This window comes from Lissotriton vulgaris, chromosome 7 (genome assembly GCF_964263255.1).
Source record: "Lissotriton vulgaris chromosome 7, aLisVul1.2, whole genome shotgun sequence".
NCBI classification, from domain to species: Eukaryota; Metazoa; Chordata; class Amphibia; order Caudata; family Salamandridae; genus Lissotriton; species Lissotriton vulgaris.
This window is the reverse complement of record NC_141695.1, coordinates 930,834,132-930,854,270: the sequence shown is the minus strand read 5'-3', so window position 1 is coordinate 930,854,270 and position 20,139 is coordinate 930,834,132. Positions and strand designations below refer to the sequence as shown.

Below are 20,139 nucleotides of genomic sequence, written 5' to 3'. Positions count from 1 at the left end.
CCGTCCCTCAGCCCACAAACTCCCTACCCCCCCAAAAAACACCAAAGATCACATCGGAAACCACCCCGAAAAAACATCCTGCAGTTAGACGCCCTGCCCATCTGCCACCTGAAGCAACTCCCTATACAATAGTTTTAACAGGAGTACCCGAGTTAGTAGATGACACCCCAGAAACTGCATGGTCACTTAAAAACAAGGCCATGCAGTGGCTTAGCATAAATAGACCTCTTGAATCCCACCTATCAGGAGGAATCATATCAGCACGTAGGGTAGCCTGGATAGGCAAAACCAAGAAAACAATACGCGGTGATTGCATCATAGTAACTTGCAAAGATCCCGCAACGGTTGATTATATATGCGCCTGGCCACAACTCGAGAAAAAAGGCGGAGTAGACGCCTGCCACCTTTCTCTGTTTTACCCCCCAATGAAACAACAATTTAACCCCCCTACTTGGGAATGGCACCATCTAGCCAAAGCCCGACGCAACCAGGACCCATGGCGTCAAACACCGTGGAATCGGCGGGACTTCCTTTGTGAGTACCCAGATAGGGGAGGACTAAGAGAAAGATATGTTGATACCCAAGTTCCATATTGGCAGGATAGACCATATCCCGCACACGAAGGCTGGCAGGGCTTCCCAACCCACAACCGGTATGAGTGTCTCGACATGATCGATTGACCATCCACGGTTGATCTAAACCCATCCACAGCTGCCCCCCATCACTTAGCTGGCGTTTCACATCCCCTAGCCACAAACAAGTACCAGAAAATTCCACCTGAACAGCTTGAGCTAGCAGAGTCCTCTATGACTCAACAAAACTATCTCTTAACCCCCCGCCCCTCAGAGATCTCGGCCACGAGCGTAAGAGCACTAACTGAGCGACCCGTAACCACTGCAATCACAACCAGTGGTAAAACCACTCCTGCCATCTCGTCAACTAATGAGGCCACCGCCGTAGGTATAGCTTTTTGGAATGTCGCAGGCTTAGCCAGCAAAATAACATGTCCTCAATGGCTGGAAACAGCACGAAGCCACCAAATCCTGTGCTTACAAGAGACCTGGCGTGTATCCCCCCTCCATCTACCGGGATACAAGACATTTTTCACCAAAGCAACGCCAAGCACAATGGGAAGACCCAAGGGTGGTCTTATGATCTATTTTTCCAACATTCTAGCAGCCACGGTAAAACTAATAAAGGAAACATCTGCCTTCCAGGTTATTCAAATTACACATCTCACCACTGCATCAAGGAATATCTACATACTCATTAACTACTATAATAACACAGGCACCCAGGATTGTTGCATAAACCTGGATGAAATGGTGGCCCATATAACCACACTGCAAAATTCGAATCCAAGTGCAATAATAAAAATCATCTGGGGAGGAGACTTCAACCAGCCACTATGCCCAAACCACAAAACTGGAACCTGTGGCCTACTATCCGTATTCGGCAATCCGGTCCCTCACTTTGCACACTCACAAAGTGGAAGTAAGATGAACGAAATTCTATTTACCCTGGACTTAGATTTCGTAAATGAGCTAGTGGACCCGGTACAGGAATTCCAACCCACCTTCCATGGGAGAGGTTGCACATCCACCATCGACTTCATCCTAGCCTCAAATACGTGTAAGAATACATTAGCAAATTACAAAGTGGGGTCGTGCCCGATCAGCGACCACTATCCTTTAAGCGTGGAGATTACAATGGAGAAAGCAGGTCCTCCCACAACGAGAATGACCTCCCTCGATCAGCAAGCAATAACATTAAAGAAAAGGAACGGTTTTGCAATTAAATGGGCCAAAGTCGACCCTGAGACGACTACGCAAAGGATACTTGAAAAAACGTCCCTCTGGCAAAGTGACTGTCTGTCCGCAGAAGCTTCCCCTGAACTCATTATCGCCTCCTTCCATAACATACAAGGGGCCATAAGAGACGAACTAGTTAAATACAGGGCAAACAAACCTACAACTCAAACCAATAGATGGTTTAACTCGGACTGTACAAAAGCCCTCTCAGCATTAAAAGAAGCTCTTCGGCAGAAGCCAAGAGACGCCCAACTAATCTCATCCCGGAGGAAATTGTATAATGAAATAAGGAAAGAACGCAGGCGTCAGATCAAGAGAGACCTTTGGTGCCAATTGCACGAGAGCGCACTAAAAAAGGACAGCACCACCTTTTGGCAGACCATCAGATCACCCTTCTTGGAAAATGACACCGATCCAAACCACCTCGATGTCGCAGTGTCAGAGAATGAATGGGTTCTTCACTTCACAAAAATTTTCAGCCCGGCATCTGACACACCTCACACAGAGCATGTGGCCGAGGCAGAAACCCATCTTCTCCCAATCAACCTACGCTTTACAGTCACCGAGGTCAGAAAAGCAATCCGAGCGTCAAAAACTGGCAAGGCTCCCGGCCCGGACGGGGTACCCATGGACTTGTTCTTGCACAATAGCGACTACTGGTCATTAATAATAACCCGGGTAATGACCGCAGTCGCTCAAGTCGGTCTCCTTCCCTCTTGGTCCTCATCCATCCTTTTGCCAATATTTAAGAAAGGGGACCGAAACGACCCAGCGTGCTACCGGCCGATCTCCCTTCTGGACTCTACGGGCAAAATTGCAGGTCGACTACTTTTGGACCGCTTACAATCTTGGGCCAAGGTAAACAACATCTTCACTGATCTGCAATACGGCTTCCAGAAGGGACTCGGCACGGTGGAGCAAGCCCTAAACCTGACGCTCTTGGCTGGAAAATATGCCCACGCAAAAGAAGGGAAGATCTATCTAGTCTATGTAGACCTGAGCGCGGCTTTTGACTGTGTTCAGCACGCCAAATTGTGGGAAATCATGTCGAATCTCGGAGTAGATCCAGAGATACTGGCCTTTCTCAGGGGCCTATACACCAACGCAGAAGGCCGAGTGCGCTACGGCACTAGCGGCGACATATCGCGCCCCTTCAAAATCACCCGAGGAGTTAGGCAGGGGTGCGTACTGGCTCCCTTCCTATTCAACCTATACACCAACGGGATTGAAGAAGCAATGTTGGCAGGGAGCCAGGACCTCCCGCAAATAGCTCGCCGCCCCATACCCATCCTACTCTACGCCGACGACTCGGTCATCTTGGCCCGAACAGCCAACCAACTACAACGACAGCTGGCCAAATACGTGACGTTTATGGACTCACTGGGACTAAAAGTAAACACAAGGAAAACATTTACAATGTCCATAGGACCCAAATCAGGGAACAAAAAATCCATATACATAAACAACACTAAGCTGGAAAAAACGTCAGTATACCCATATCTGGGCATACTTGTTGATGATTCAATGACCTGGCGAAAAGCCATAGAAGCCAGAAACCTGAACTTTCGACGAGCAACATCTGCACTTTGTGCTTTCTCCAGAAAATTAGGCAAACCTGCTCCGTCAGAACTCATAACTTTATACTACGCAAAATGCCACAGCGTGGCGAGTTACGGAGCAGGTATCTGGGGTTATGGGTGCATCAAGCAACTACAGGCTACGGAGAACGCCTTTATTAAATACGTACTGGCTCTCCCCCAAAGCTCCCCGATATTAGCATCTCATCGAGAGCTAGGGATGGAATACGTCACAGACACCATACGCTGTCAACCTCTCATCTTATGGCATCGCATATGGTGCAACCCAGAAAGCCACGTATCACGCGCCCTCATCACAGACTGTCTTAGCCTAACTCACTGGAGAAAAATTCCCTGGCTCAATTACGTTTTTAAATTTTTCCAAGATCTCAACCGTGAGCAATACTTTACTGAGCCATCTTCGATTGAAGATATATCCAAGAAACAACTGAAAGAACTGTGTCTAGGCCACTTGAGAGAACTTCGGAACCAAGCAGAGATAGTGAAAACACAAAATGAAAAAATCTCTAAATTGCAATCAGTGAAGCTGATACAGCCTTACCTCACGTTCTTTCTTACAAATCATGAAAAGTTCTTATTGACTAGACTCCGGTTTGATCTCTTCTTTCGCCTGGTCTCATTTCCAGAACAGAACAACTGGTCACGGATCCTGAACTGTTGTCCTTGCGATGGGGTCTCTAAGCAGTCAACGGTCCATGTCGCACTATTCTGTAAATACTATAGTGTGGCCAGGAAAAAATGGATCCTTCCCCTTCTGCGACTAAGTGGCCTTAGAAACACTTATCCAGCGCTTGCCTATCTACAGTCACCGGCAAACCCGCATGAAGCCAAAATGATTGTGACTTTTTTAAAAACAGTAACAAGAATTCGATCGAAAATTGTTCTATAAAATGTAAATTTTAAAACGTAAAACCAGTACAAAAATGACGGTTCTTTTTTAACTGTACTTTTTATGATTATGTAAATTTTTGGATAATCGAATAAAAGTTTATGATTCTGATTCGGGTAATCTCTGGGCCACGAGTAAAGACTTTATGGCTATTGGATTCACTTCTGTATTATCTCGCAGTCCTGAGAGAAGTTACAAAGGGTTTTGACTGAGCTCATTGCTTCTCGGTCAGAGGCCGCATAACTGTAACAGAAGATGAACACTTTGTCCGCTCTGCACAGAACGGACACGCGCCGGGGACTCCTGGCTGGGGAGGGGGAGAGACTTGAGGCCGGAGCACAGGTGGGGAGGAAAGATTACAGAGCAAGAACGAGTGAGGTGAGGACATATGGAAGGAGGGTAAAAAAAAAGGGGGGGCATGGAAGTAGGGAGGGTGGGAGGTCGGTAGAGTAAATCAGGAAAGGAGAATGAGATTTAAAAAAGGGAAAGATAGGGAACGAAAAATAGGAAGAAGGAATGAGGCATGGGAGCGAGAAAACAGAGGAAAGGGAAACACGGAATGGAAAGAGGCAGGGGTAGTTAGGCGAAGAAAAGAGAAGTGATGAATGGAAGAAGAAAGGAAGGCAAGTAAGAGAGCGTTGTTGTCAGTGAAGTGTGCCAGTAAAGTTAAGGACATGCATATAGGACTCGATAGGGACCCGCTTCAGTGTCCAGTTTAATCACTAGCGAGTCTTGGACCCGGAGGGGCCCGCCCCAATTAAAGCCCTATGCATTATTAAGAAGACAGTCGTTTTGGAAAGTTCACCTGATATCAGCGGATTTCCGGACCACCCGCCTCTCAGTTCTCTAGCCGCAGTTACATATGGGAGAAGCGCTTTGTTTCTGAGGCTGGAGCCTCAGCCGGCTCTGTCATCAGAGGCCTCTTTGTGGCAGGCCTGCACTACAGATCCAGCGGGTTCATTGTGTTGGAAAAGCCCTCCCTGTGCATGGGGCCTATTGATGTGTTTTTTCCTGCATGGACCACATTGTATGGCAGTCGATGGCAGTAAACAATGTTACCCACATGCTGAGAGAAAATGCTCAGTGCGTCAGAGGCAAATATGTTTTTCTCCAAAAATGCAACTCCTGCTTTGGGGGGCTGTCTTTGAAAAATAAACAACAACAAAACCATCTTCTGATCCACCATGTTGTAGTGGGCCAGGGGGAACTGGGCAGTTTTACCAAAAGGACCCCTGCTGTGTAAACCCTTCCAGGGAATATTTCCACACTATTCTTTAGGCACCTCTAATATTGTAAGAGCGGCTGTCGGGAGACCGACGAAGCCAGTGTCTACACTTCCTCAGGTGTGCTGGCTGGTCCGTATAATGGCAAATAAGCCTAACAGACTTTCCTAACTTAAGGTGCAGGCTTTTAAAGAAAAGATCACACTTATCTTGCACCCATTCCAGGTGTGCTCTGCTCTGCGCCCAATAGGGTGGGCCAAGAGCCTATCTTCAGAAAACTGAAAGCTGTAGAAGCCCATGAACTCATATGGCAGATTAGAATATACTTGGGAGGGATGGACCTCAAAGAAATGGCACATTTTATTGTTAGACACAGGTGCACATTTTTAAAACGCCAGCAATCTAAGTTGGCAGGGTCGGATTGGGATCACAATTCGGCCCGGGCACTGACGAAAAAAGTGGCCCAACTTCAAGAGGCGTGGCCCATATTTAAGGGGCGTGGCCCACATTGAAGGGGCGTGCCCTTTCATGAAACACCATTTGCACAGACAAGAAATGAAAGTGGGAGGATACTGTTCTTGCACACGACACAGGGCCAAGGTGAAATGGCCTACATGCTGAGCAACTAAAAAAAATAGCAAGGCCCCTTTTTGTCACAAAATTATTCCAGCCCTCCAGCACAGGAGCACCTGAAAAGCAGCAAAGTCCCTGCTATTACTAACCTACTCAGCCCTCCCCAGACCTTCAGCTCAGGAGCACATGAGGTAAGGCCCCTGCAATTAGTAAATTAATCAACCCTCCAGGCCTTGGGAAAATGTCCTGGCAGGGGAGCACAAAACACAGCTTTCTGGGTCATCCAAGGTAGTCAGGTAGCCAGGTAGCCAGAGGGGAGGCTGAGGTGGAGCTGGTGCATGGGAAGTGCCTTCCCAGTGTGTTCTGGCAGTTTGAGTATTTACCATTTACTGTAGTATTACCCTTGTACCTGTGTATGGTACCCTTTTGTAACTTGCACAAGTCACTTTTCTCTCGTAACACACTGTTTGCTACCTCTCACTTTTGTTTGCTTTAGATACTTGCACAAGTGCCACCATTGCCTACGTAACGTTTGTTCTTGTGCTGGAGTGTCTGCCATTAATTGCAGTATTATACCTCTACTTGTATTTTGTACGCTTTTGTAACCTGCACACATATCTCTTTTTCCTCCTGTAATGTATCGTTTGCTCCTCTTGTATTTTGGTTGCTCACTATTGTCACTTTTGATTCATGTAACTTAACGTTTGCTTTTGTAATTTGTCCACTTATACTCTTCTCCTCATGTATTATTGCTGTTCCTAGTGTGAAGCGCTGTGACACCTTCGGGTAAAGTCCGCGCTATATAAAATTGCATAAATAAATAAACAAAACAAAAAAATTCCTAACATCACCAGGCCCCCACAGCAAGACCCATTCTTCCTCGCCCACTATGCCCTGAATGTGAAGGGCTGTGGGCGAGGTGTTAAGACTAACACCGTTTCTGGGCTGCATGGGCCCCAGGGGGGCCGAGGTGCAAATGGCTCAAAGGCCTGAGAAACACCTGGCCCCCAGGGAGGCCGATTATTGCAAACAATCACCCCTCCCCAGCCCAGCCTCAGCTTGATTGCTTGGCAGGGTAGGGGTGAAGGAAAGCCCACAGCTGACAATCGCTGTCTGGCCGCACAGCGAGGCTGCTTTAATTTTCTCAGTCTCTTTCTCCGTGCACTCTGTGGGCCGTTTTTTTTCTCCCCTTTCCTAGTCCACTCTCTGTGGACTGGGACAGGGGAGAAAAAAAACGGCCCACAGAGGGCACTGAGGCACCGGCCCTTCGGCCCATTCCCGAATGCCCGCCTTGCCAATCCGCCCCTGTAAGTTGGCCAAGTGTACGTGTAAGGACGTTGAAGCACATGCATCAATTTAAGGATTTCTCACCAATGATCGCCCCATAAAAATCCTTACGTTTTTATTATAGTCTCTAGCATGCCTATCCCCAAAAGACGACACGTGTTTCAAGTCCACAAGTCCCCATCCCTTCCTACCACTGCTTCAGCACACCGGCCACCCAGGATTACTCTTATTGGTGTTTGTTCTGTTCTTAACATTCAGTTATTGCTAATTTCTCCAACATTTTCCTGCACCATCGGTTAAGGACTTGGTGAAATGTTGCATCTCATGAGTCACTTATATGTGCCAACTCACAGCACCGTTTACTTTATCAACCCATGAACTTAGTGCGGCTTCTGAAGACAGCAGACGACCTATTCAGCAACAAATGCAATAACAACCAACCTGGGAGAGGGTCAGAGGGAAGGAGAGGGACCCGCTCTGCGAGGACCGGATCAGTCATCATAGCGTCGGTAAACCCTGACAGAAGCAGCCAAACTCCATCCTTAGGAGGACCGGTCGGTCCTGCTAGTGTGTTTAGGTACCAGCGAGTGTATAAAAAACTGAAAGTGCAGATAGATTTGCCTAGGTCCGCTTTATAACCTACCCTGTTATCAAAGCACAAATAGAGTTAGAATTGTAAATGCACACTTCATTACGGCCAGTGGACGGTTCTCAAAATAATAGGTATGCTATGTTGTTTGTGTGTGTGAGAAAAGCTGAGGTGAGTGTGAAACAGCTTCTGGTCTTACGGTGGGGAGCGCTGTGTACAGCACGAGGAGCGAAAGATGTGGAGCACAAGTAACAGACCCTTTCTCAAAGTACACTGCACAGTATGGACAGCACGGACCCCCCACCAGACAATGCATCAGTACAGCATGATCCCTCCATGAGATGAGAGCGCGGCTTCAAAAAGGGAACATACCTGTCCATACTCCTTCTCAATGACTGATCTCTGCTTGCTGAAAGATCTGCAGGGGGGAAAAGTACAGGATGAGCAGGGAAGGGGTAAGGTTTTATCTGGCCACAGAGAGATTGACATTCACATCCTCACACCAGTAAATATCGACATTTCCAGGTCTGGATGTTTCACCTACTAATCATTGAATTGAAGTGTGTTAATCTAACTAGTTTAATGAAAGCAAAACAAGACTTCAACACTCAGAATGCATTAGGCTATCACAGAAAACCACAGGACTGGAAATAGTGTCCATAATGACCTGGGGCGTGGTGGTGACCTTATCCACGGTGCAACCAACCCTACTGTACCTGGAAGTAACAGTCAGGGCACCCGACATACCACTGCCTGCTGGGTACGGACCTTCCCTTGCCAGTTTAGGCTCGAGACACGGGCACTTTATTCCACCCGAACATTACGTCTCCGCCTGCTGTGGTATCTTAATGGAGAGCAGATACCCCCAGAGGATGATGCAGGTGAAAAAGTGAGGAGAAAAAAAACGCACACACGCGCACGCGCGCTTCTCTACCCTGGAGCTTGAGAGAAGGCGCCTGGGGCTCGTGGCACACTGAGTGAGTCGGCACACAGCTCCACGTTCTTCATGGGATTTGTACGTCTGGTTTGACAGCCTGCGTCTACTTCTCACGTGCACCCCGTGTGATCTTCTGCCAGTTTCCTTTCATTCAGAAATATCTTGGAAACTGCTCCTGCTGGTTGGATTGCTTTACAAAAAACACAAGAACCAGAGAGCTCGATTTGGCATCCCTTGCAATGTCGAACGGATGGGGAAACGGATTGTGCAACAGTTCGGCACGGGGCCCAGAACCTTTCCCTGCCTGGTCGTTCGCTGGAATAATTTACATCTGGAGACGTGTTTCATACCCCGGATGACATGGTTTGCTGTTTTTAGCTAAGCTGCAAGTGGACTTGTACTCACTAAACATAAACACCGTCTTCACGCCCGGTACAAGTTATCAATCTCAGCAGAGAGACCAAAGATCGGAGGCGCAAACGTTCTCGTCTCATTTACAGGCTGCATTAAGGGCACACTCGCTTTCAGAATGCACGTCTGTGGTGATACTTTCGGGTGCAGAGTTCAAGTAGCTCCAGAGTCCTCCTGGTAGGAGCATACACTCCGCGTTGAGACACAACTGCCCACTCAAGGCACCCTGCCCAGCTGTGCGCCTGCCCGGAGCTCTGCCGCCCGGATGCGAGGCTGGTCCCCGGCACTAGTCTCTACCCAGCCTGCCCTGCCACCATAAACACACAACACCCACGTGCCCATTCCTGCAGACTGAGGTTCTCTCAGTTCCATTTCCTTTCTGCAATGAAGTGAGAATTCCCGCCAAATATTTGCACGAGGACATCTGCCAAGACCTCTGACCTGGGACTGCAGGAGCCAGAAAACACCCGACCCCCTCCGTGGTTACAACACGCTGCGCTCGAGACGAGCCTCCGCGCCCCCCAAACCCGTCCATTCATCCCAACGGCCCCCGCTCCGCCGCCGCAACAGTCGCCTCGCGGACACATACTTGTTTTGCTTCTGCAGGGCCGTGTTGACATTTCATTCATGACTCTGAGGGAATATCCAGTGAACGTGTTTGTTTTTCAAGCACAAATCACATTTACTTTAAAAACAGGAAACGACCGCGCAAATTAAGCGTGGGATGCCTCGTTGCGCCCCTTAAATTCCACCAAGGAACTATGTTCAGGATTTATGTTTCTGTTCACAGCGTTTTATAATTAGAGGGCGAAACTGAGGTTACAGGAGTATACATGGTACTCCGTGATGCCTGAAGCTTGAGCGGTAGCTCTGCTGTCCTGTCCCGCTCATGCGACGTACCTCCCATCAGGGGTAACAAGCGCTATATAAATGTAAACCCTTTTCCCTCTTCTATCCCTCCGCTATCCTTCTCGATCCAAATAATGGACTAATACCGTGCGTATCTATTCTCGAGTCTTTATTTTTAGCTGGTAGGCTGGAGGTGGCCGGAGGAATTTAGGAGCCCCAAGATGGACTGGACTTTGACGTCAGGCCCCAGGCAGAGGCATTTAGTCTCCCACTCATTCAAAGGAGAGCCGTCCACTGCCCTCGCGCAGAGCAGCTTCAGATTGGCAGATATTGATGAAAACAGGAGGTGCCACCATAGGTAGACCAGGAGAACAAACGACAAGCATTTTCTGTAGGGTGAAAGCATGCCCTGGCAAACAGTCCCTGCTGGTACCGTGAGGGAGCTGACAAGCGTCAGAGGAAGGAGGCTGTTTCACCGTATGGGGATTTATTGGCCCAACGGACACATATACTGGCCTCCCACCTGCACCGAAGTGAGCTTTACCTTCTCACATTAGGTGATCATGCCAGAGTCTCGTGCACTCAGCTTCGGAGATACATTCATGTATGGATCCTAAGTACAAGTGCACATGAGGGCCGGGGAGCCCGGCCGCTCACCAGCACCTTCTTAGCTATCCTCAAGGCTGCACCCGAGCCCATGGCCAGATGTTTTTGGTCTGCGGCGTTGTGTGTCCTCCAAGGTGAGACTCGCATTTGATGTTTTTGCGAGGTGACATGACAGACCGATCTTTTATACAGCTGGACCCACATAGGTGGTTTAACTTTCAAACAAATCAAAATGGCCCACTCAGTTAATGCACACTCACCGATATGCAGTATAGATGGTACAAACCTTCCAGTGTTGCAGTCAATTAGGTAGGGCTGCAGATAACACTACAGCTAGGCCAAGAGAGACCCACTGAACCCTTCTCTATTCCCTGCAAAGTCCCCCAAGGGTCCTCATTAAGCCTTACGCTTACGCTATCTAATATATATGTTACACCAGAGGCAAAACTGATCCATTCTTCCAAATTTTCCATAGTCTCCTATGCAGGTGATACACAGATTGTGGTTTCAATCTCTAGTGAGTTCTGGGAGGTAGCAAAATGCGTCAACAAATGGATGGTAGTTGGCTGGATGAAAAAAAACAGTCTCAAACGAAACAGGAATAAAACCGAGGTTCTTCAGTTCGGGAATCACTCCTCCTTCTGGTGGCCCCAGAATCTCAGTTCTCTTCCCTCCTTGGTCAAAAAGGAAAGAACCTGGGAGTACTTTTTGACAGAAAGCTAACTTATGCTGATCAGATCTCAGCCAAGGTACCTCCTCTTGCTCTTTTCTTTTAAAGACCCTGAGAAAAGTTTTCCTCTTTATCCTGTTTGAGCTCCAGAAAAAGGTAATCATTGTCTTGTAATATCTACGATTGATAGTGTAATGCCCTTTATGTTGGCATCCAGCAAGAACTGTTGAATAAACTCCAGGTCCTTCAAAATGCGGCGGCACGCCTTCTCCTGTGAATACCTAAAATTAACTCAGTTTCTCAAGCCATTGCTAATTTACACTGGACATCAGTCAGAAAAGGAGTCACCTTTAAAGCGCTCTGTTTAGCCCACAAAGCTCTTCATGATGCTGGCCCAGAAAATCTAAGGAGGAAATTCCAATGTTGCACTCCCAAGAGAATGCTTCAGTCCATCTCTGTCAAAACCGGTGTGATCTCTGGGACCAACAAGGCATCCTGGGAGGGCAGAAGCTTTATTTCTTCCATCTGCCAAATCTGGAATACTCTTCATCTGCACCTTATAGCTCAGCCCAATTTAACGCAATTTAGATGACTGCTTAAGACCTGGTTGTTTTCATGTTTTTTGCCCTGTAGGTTTTACTCTGCTTCCATAACAGACAGAAGCTTGCATTTGCATGCTCTAGAAAAACATTTAATTCATTAATTTATTCACTTGTCAGCCGGGTGTTCAACATGTTCCTTTGATCCATTAAATACTTCACTATAAGTGGCAGAAGTCTAATAACAGAAGAGATAATCATATGTTCCAAAATGAAGCTCTCCCAGTATCAAAGAAATTCATCTTTAACTCAGCAGGCTTTGGGACACAAAATGGCAGAACTTTGTAGAAGACAACTGGGTTACCTCCCAAAGTAGAGACAGGGCCTGCAGCCGAGGCCTGGCTGGAGGCTGGCAATCCCAGACAGGCTTTTGGGTAGCAAGTTGATACAGTAATCTACGAGAGGAGTTACCCTAAAATGACCTTAGCTCAAGGTCTGAAAGACTATTGAACAAAATAGTCTAAAAGACACCGACTTAGCTGAATAATGTGAAACTTTGTGAAAACTGATGAAGGATTTACTGCCTGTGACCAGAGATTTTCATTGTGCCTTTAGTGATAAAATCTGCACTCATTTTACTCCACAAGCTATCTCAGCAATGTCAGAAGAAGGGGCTTGTGGCATGAATGCATGAGTTACAGATAATGCTGCCGATGTTCAAGAATAAGTGTGAGTGTTGATCAGGAATATTGACGGACAACTGTTGGATCTCTGCAAGAAGGGTAAAGGAGTAAGATAGAAGGAACCCTATGCTCCACTTGAGAAACTTCAAGATGCATAGACTGGGAATTTCAACTGTGGAATATATTGATTTGAACCCCAGAAGGCTGAACCCCCTTTAGACAGCAGGGGGGGGGGGGGGGGGGCAGCTGGCTCGGGAGGTGCTGCTGGCACCAAAGGAAAATAAGTCATCCAACAGGAGCATCAGGTCTTCTTCCCGTCCACCACGGGGGTTGTAGCTCCCATCACATTTCAACAAGGGTACTGAGTCCCAGTAACCTCCGTCCACAGGTCCCAGGTTTTCCTCACAAAGCATATGTGCAAGTGCTTATGTTCATGCCTGTTCTTTCATGGGGGCCTACTTCCACCTCCGCCATGCCAAGGTTCCTACTTACACCTACTTTTACTCCACAGAAATGCGGATCTTCCCTATCCTCCCTCTTCCAAGCACCAGGAATTCCTCTAACCACCCCCTTTGGGTGCTTGCTTTCCCACCAGTCTCTTTCTGTGTAGGGGACTAGGTTTTCATTCCCCATTTCTATTCCTTCAATTTGCGCCCAGTTCTCTCTTGTTTTCCTAACTATTGTAATATATGGAGACAGGGTAGGGAATCTCCTCTACCATGTCTCCATATATTACAATGTTTTCCTCTGGCTGCCTTCCATCCTTCACCACAAACACCCAGAATATTTTCCCATGTAATCACCCCATAGGGACCCCGGCTTCCTCTATGCTACTCTACAGGGCTGCAGGACCTCTTCTGACTTCACAGAAGGTCTACGTTATGTGAGATTCTGCAACTAAAGGGCCCAGTTTTCATTATTGTCCAGCCTCCTGAGAGGCTGCCCGGTCCCCCTCACCTGATGTCCTCCAAGAGCTCGGTCTCCTGTTGCTGCTTGTTTTGGAGGCTTGACATCTGCTCCGCGAAGCGCAGCTTCACCTCTTGTGTCGCCTTCACCTGCAGAGGAAGACAGTCTAGTATAGGTCACTTAAAACCAGGAGATGAAGACAGCCAGAGCATCTGCAGTGGTGTGGAATGTGCTGCAGAAGCACCTAAGGGGCACTGGGGTTACAAGAGGAGGAGGGGGAGGGCCCCAGAAGGGCAACAAAAAACTGGAAGGATACAGGGGCAATTGTGAGACCAAAGTGGGACCAGCTAGGAGAAAAGGAGGTATTGAGATGCAGGAGAGCCATATGGGCTACTCCAGAGGGTACAGAAAACTCACTGAGATACATAAGGTGGTGAACCATGGGCTCGAGAGGGTCAGTAAGGTCAGTGCGGTATACTGGAATGAAAGTGAAGGGTACAGGAGAGTCAATGTGGGACAGAGGTAGGTACAGCAGAAGGGGCAGTGTGGTACACAGGAGTCTCAAGGGGCACAGAAAGGTCAGAGAAGGGCTCCAGAGGGGCAGTGTGGTTCAAAGGCGGGTCAATGAGGACTAGAGTGGTTCAGGAAGAGGGACTGGTGTCCAAGATCTGTATTTTCATATAGAACGTTAGATGAAGGGAGTAATAAAAGTTAAGATCCAGATTGGGCGTGGTGTTCCGGGGGAAACTGTTGAGGCTGCTAGAGATGCGATGGGACTCAGGCTGCCGTGTACAGATTAACTCCCAGTTTATTTTAAATAACAGTGCACACGTCGAGCGCATCCCTTCGTCATGAAGTGGTCTCTCAAAGTGTGTAAACAAACCCTAACTTTATATGCTCTGAGGCAGCTGATACTTTACACCACAACCTAACTCACTATCTCTGTGTGTTCCATTCATGATTTACACACCTGTTGCACTGATAATTTACTAATAGATACTCTTCTACTGTATTACATTCACATTTCCGCGAAACTCCGATAAATTAATGCAAAGTGTGTGCAAATTCATATCCTACTCTATGCCGCAAGCAACAGTGGCCTGGATACCACGTCATCTTGAACATACTCTAGTACTTGCCTGTGTATGACCACTACTCACCTGAAGATTTGGGTTGGTGCAATCAATATCTTCCCTCAGATTAACAGATTCTGCCAGCCCCTGCTCAAGGAAGATGCGCCCCCAGCCCATTCTCCAACCCCGTCTAGCGGTCACCCTGCACTTCTCCAGTAGGATCCACATCAATCCAGAACTCATGGTCCATCTTGGATAATCAGCTCTATGCGTGGCGCCCCGGCCAGTGTCTCTAAAGTTGAACTAGACTGCTTAATACCAGAGTTTGGAGGAAATATTTGAGGGGAACTCAGTCTGAGAAGTTAGTTAAGCATAATTGCATTCAATTTTGTTTATGGGAAATGCAAACATATGTTGTTCACTGGAGGGGTGCAATGCGTAACTTCTAGGCAAACAGCCTTGTTGAACGTACCAACTGTCTGGTCAAAGAGTGCCCAAAGTCAGCATTAAGGAGAAGATGTATCAAGGCCAAGCTTTTTAATGTAGATGCCCTGGACAACACCAGTGGCGTAACATAAGCCCCGCAACCCCTGTGGTGCGGGGGCCCCAAGCTTCAGGGGCCTTCAGCTAAGAACCCTGACTTGAGAGATCCTGATTAAGTCCGGAGGGAGGCCCCCTCAAGTTTCGTTATGCCACTACACTGCGTGTAATGATGGAGAGAGAACATCCATGCAACCTTGTACTAAGCTGAATGCGGGTGGGATGGCTCTATAGAAGTGGCAGTGGTGAATTAGAACAAAATATTAGAAAGGATGCAGGATTAACAGGACAACTATGAGTGAAATTATGGCAAGAAGAACTGAGTACAAGAGAGACAGGTTTGTGGCAACGGACAGAACCTTCGATTGTGGTCAGGGTAGCCGCTGTGTACAAGTGCAAAAAATAATTTTCTTGCTTGTACCCCTACACAAACCTCTCCTAATGCCACTTGGATCAATCAATCTGCCAATCAATCAGGGTTGGTAAAGCTTAGCTACCCAGCCAAATGGGTCTCAAGGCGCTGAGTTTGGGGGATGCGCGCTGCTCCTCGGTACGCAGGAACGGCGTTGGAGGGGGGTTCCCTGTCCTATTGGGTACGTGCGGGCCGGGCGCTCATGGTGATTCACCGAAAAGCCAGGTCTTGTGGTCCATCAGAAACTTGGACAGAGTTGGTGTCTGGCAGAGTTGGAGAGGGATGGAGTTCCATGCCTTAGCCACGAGGTAGGAGAAGGAGCGTCCTCCTGTTCTGGTCTTATTGATGCGTGGTACTGTTGCGAGGGAGAGCTTGGCTGAGCAGTGGGATCTTTGGGGTGTGTGGAACGAGAGCCGATGGTTCATGTAGGTGGGGCCAGTGTTGTGGAGGGCTTTGTGGGTGTGGGTGAGAAGCTTGAAGGTGATTCTCTTCTCAATGGGGAGCCAGTGTAGTACCTGCAGGTGTTGGGTGATGTGGCAGTGGCGCGATAGGTTTGGGACTAGTCTGGCGGCGGCGTTCTGGATGATATGGAGCCTGCGGGTGAGGTTCTTGTTGATTCCAAGGTGGAGTGTGTTGCCGTAGTCCAGTCTGCTGCTGATGAGGGCTTGGGTGACGGTTTTCCTGTATTAAAGGGGGATCCAGTTCAGAGTTTTACATAGGAGGCAAAGGGTTTGGAAGCAGGAAGATGTGACGGCGTTGATCTGGCGGTGCATTTCGAGTCCAGAGTCCAGGATGAGTCTGGGGTTGTGTGCTTGGTCTTTGGTGGGGGGTGGTTTCCCGAGGGCTGGAGGCCGCCAGGTGTTGCTCCAAGGTCGGGATGTGGGCCTATGATGAGGACTTTGGTTTTGTCTGTGTTCAGTTGTAAGCAGCTATTCTTCATCCATCTGGTGACTGTTTCCATTCCTCCTCAAAAGTTATGTTGTAAGATGTTGGGTTTGTTGGATAGTGAGAGGATGAGTTGCATGTCATCTGCGTACGATATGATGTTAACTCTGTATGATCTGACAATGGGAGCAAGAGGGGCCATGTAGACATTGAACAGTGTAGGGCTGATGGATGATCCTTGCGGGACTCCGCAGGTGGTTAGCGTGGGCTCTGAGATGAAATGAGGAAGTCTGACCCGCTGCGTTTGGTTGGAGAGGAATGAGCAGACCCAGTTGAGGGCCTTGTTTTGGATTCCTGCATTGTGGAGTCTGTTGGCTCGGGTATGGTGCGAGATCAATATTCAACTAACACCATGACCAGACTTTTGGCCAGACAGTTGGATAAAATCTACCACTTCATGTACCTTCACCTTAAGAAAGGCGGATAAACGTTTTTAGGACAACTAGAAGACAGAATCAGGTGGAAGGGGTTTGATTATTGATGGCAGAGAATCCTGAGCAATAAGTGGATAGGGAGGTTACTGGTGAAATGAGGCTTCAAGAATGGACAAGTTGTAAAGTGGATCAGTAACAAATCTTCTAGGATCGGCCCAAATGTCAGTAGAACTTAATGACTTGGGATTGACTAAAATGTTCATCGGTGCATCAACAAACTCCAAAAGTGGCACTGTTGCCTACGCCAACCCATGCATGAAGCTTGGCTTCTGGAGCACCCTTCCATTGAGAATGTATTGCTTGCATCTTCAAGTAGAGTTCAAATTAGTAACCACCTCTTTTCCCCAACCTGTACACCGTGATATTCTGGAGCTTTTTCGCAGGTGTGCCGTAAATCATGTCTTTTGTATGCCTTGTTTCACAGGAGTAAAAAAATCACAGCGTTCTCTAGAGTGCCTAGTCTAACATTGGAAAAGTGCAATTTCAAGCTATCTCTGGAAGTGTTGTCATATACATCATCACGCCACCTTGAGGCATTTATGAATAGTGAAGTGTAATATCCCTCAGATGAGGGTGTTAAGGTATGCCTGGCCCATAATGTCAAGATATCTCTGCTTAGTGTTACTCTTCAATATATAGACTGGGTGGGGGAGGGGGAGCTCATAGGAGTAGTTAAGATGTAAGATCCCTCAGTTGAGGACATAAATAGCAGTTTATTGCCAGACTCACAATTATGAATTATGAGTCCATCTTGGCACCAGCCAAAGGCTTGTAACGAGCAAATGCGGATATTAACTGCTGGTTATGGCCCACAATACGTGGGAATGCCGCTATTCACACCCATTCCATAAATGTCACCTTTTGCAGACAAACAAGTCAGCTGTGCCTGTATGCTTCGCCCCCCTGCTGCAGACTTGTGTTTCAGAATGCAGGAAAACAGCAGCAATTAATGTAAGCATTTTGATTGGCTGCACAAGCCTAAACATTCCATAGAAGGGATACCTGTTTTTTTGAATACCTAGGGCCTAATTTTCACATATGAGGGCTATATCCACTGTCGCTTAGCGCTCGCAATGTTTATTGGGATATCCACGTTATCTCACCTGATGAGTGAGTAACACAAAGCAGGGGTAACTTATGATCCTATTAATTGAATCAAATTTTACTTGTAGTGGCAACCGCAGCAGAATGTGTAATTTAAAGGCACAACCAAGAAATGTTCACCACTTCATTATTATCAATATTACAATTACATGTCGCATTAGGAGACTTGGCCCTATGGGGTTTGGGACTGGAGTATGCTGAGGCATGAGCTGATTTCCTAGAAGTGTGCTGGGAATTGGAGCTTTTCAAGTGTAGTCCATGAAATAATGCAAGGTCACGTAGAGTACACAGCACTGGACTGAAGCACCATGGTGCTAAAACAATAGGTGAGATAATTCCTCAAAATAATGGCACTTCTTCTTTCGTCACCGGGAAGGACGAAGAGCTGAGTTTGCTTCGGTGATTTGCCCGTAGACTTCCAGGTTAGACAAAGGTTTCTGCAACAGGTGATCAACCAGCCTGGCTATATGAATGGCTGGACCGTGGCTTTTAAGTTTACTATTGACTTTGCTTTAGATGCACCACAATTGCACAGGTAGATAGGGCACATATCATTTTTACTTATCCAGCACTGTATTTGGTTTGGCGCAAGATATTTACTTTTTTATCTCTAAGACTATCTAAAAGGTGGAGCCAGGTTTATTAGTAGCACTTTTTGGGGCATTGACTGACAATGAACCTCTGACGCGACTAGAACAGAAGTTCATCCTAATGTCAGCTTCAGTTGCTAGGGCACTCATTTTACAGTTCTGGAAATCTTCTAGATGCCCATCTTATTGCCAATGGCAAACCAAAATGAGCAGGGTACGACAGCTAGAATATATGTATGGCAAGAGAATTAACCAAACCAATAAATCTGAGCAGTTGTGCGGTTATTTCCCACTGTGTACAGTGTGGGATTATGATACATAATCACAGACGGAAATGTGTATTTGTTGCTATTGTGATTTTATCTGTGGTAGTTGCTTCGAGCTATTTTTGTTTATGTATGGCTCTTTTGCACTCTTTAAGCATTTTTTCCATATTGTAAATTGCACTTTGTCTAGAGAACTGATGCCCTGAGCACATACAACATTACAGTCCAGAAAAATAGGTAATCTAGTCGTCTTCCACTTTTCATCAAATCTTCCTTTTATTCAGGTATATACTTCAGCCTCACACCAGCCAAAACGTGTTTCGTCTTCGGGTATAGTCACCCTACGACTTCTTCAGGGCTGGAATTATCAATTGATACAACATTGTCTGAGAATATAATAACACATTTTACTGTTCTTAACACCGTACCCAGGTGCTCATGTTACATCCAAAACGGTGTTTGCCACATTCTGATGTGCCCAGAGGCTCATTTATACCAGTAGTGCACTAATACTCATATAGTGAATAGTTTTCAAACAGGTTCTCTATGTGAAACATAATTGACAAGACAATACTTGCTTCGTATTGTGATTACAAAGTTTTATAGTATTTGTAATTGCCACTGCCACCAGAGAGAGGTGTACGTATGAGTGTATCCCGATGCATTGTGGAGAAAGGAAGAGTTGATGAAAAGTGGAAGATGACTGGATTACTTATTTTTCTGGACTTTAATGTTGGATGTGCTCAGGGCATGAGTTCTCTTTGCGTATTTCTGGGGATGAAGGGTTGACATCCCTACCCTTGGATCACTACGAATAATATTGATTAAGTATATGTGGGTTGCAATGTCTTTGTGCGCCTGATTTACCTTAGTCACCCACAAAGTCTGTTATTGCAATTTGTCTGACTACTCTATGACTACATTTTGACTATGCGGTTAAAGCTTTCCCTGCTTATTTTGAGCAGGTTGAAATTGAGCCCTTAACAGTTCTGGGGCTTTATTGCATTTGTTTTACTTTGCACTTTAAATATGTACAACTAACCGATCAATTATCTTTTTTTCCCTATGAATTAAGCCCTTTAACGTCATGCCTTAAACTATTTCTTGATTATTGAGGATGTTACTTCGCACTTTAAAAAAGCTTATAGCTATCGTTCCCTAACTGCGGTGGGACAAGATTTTCGAGTGTATAGTAGTTTTTATG

The 20,139-nt window shown here is 46.8% G+C and overlaps 1 protein-coding gene across 1 annotated transcript in view; it reads right to left on the bottom strand.

The window, feature by feature from the left end:
- Positions 1-20,139, bottom strand: part of FCHSD1 (FCH and double SH3 domains 1) — a 309,094-nt gene that overhangs the window by 277,189 nt on the left and 11,766 nt on the right. The window contains exons 2-3 of the mRNA XM_086931360.1: positions 13,623-13,720; positions 8,343-8,388 (exon numbers count right to left, since the gene is read on the bottom strand). Of these exons, the coding sequence (XP_086787486.1) occupies positions 8,343-8,388; positions 13,623-13,720 (144 nt within the window). The remainder of the gene's footprint in view (positions 1-8,342; positions 8,389-13,622; positions 13,721-20,139) is intronic.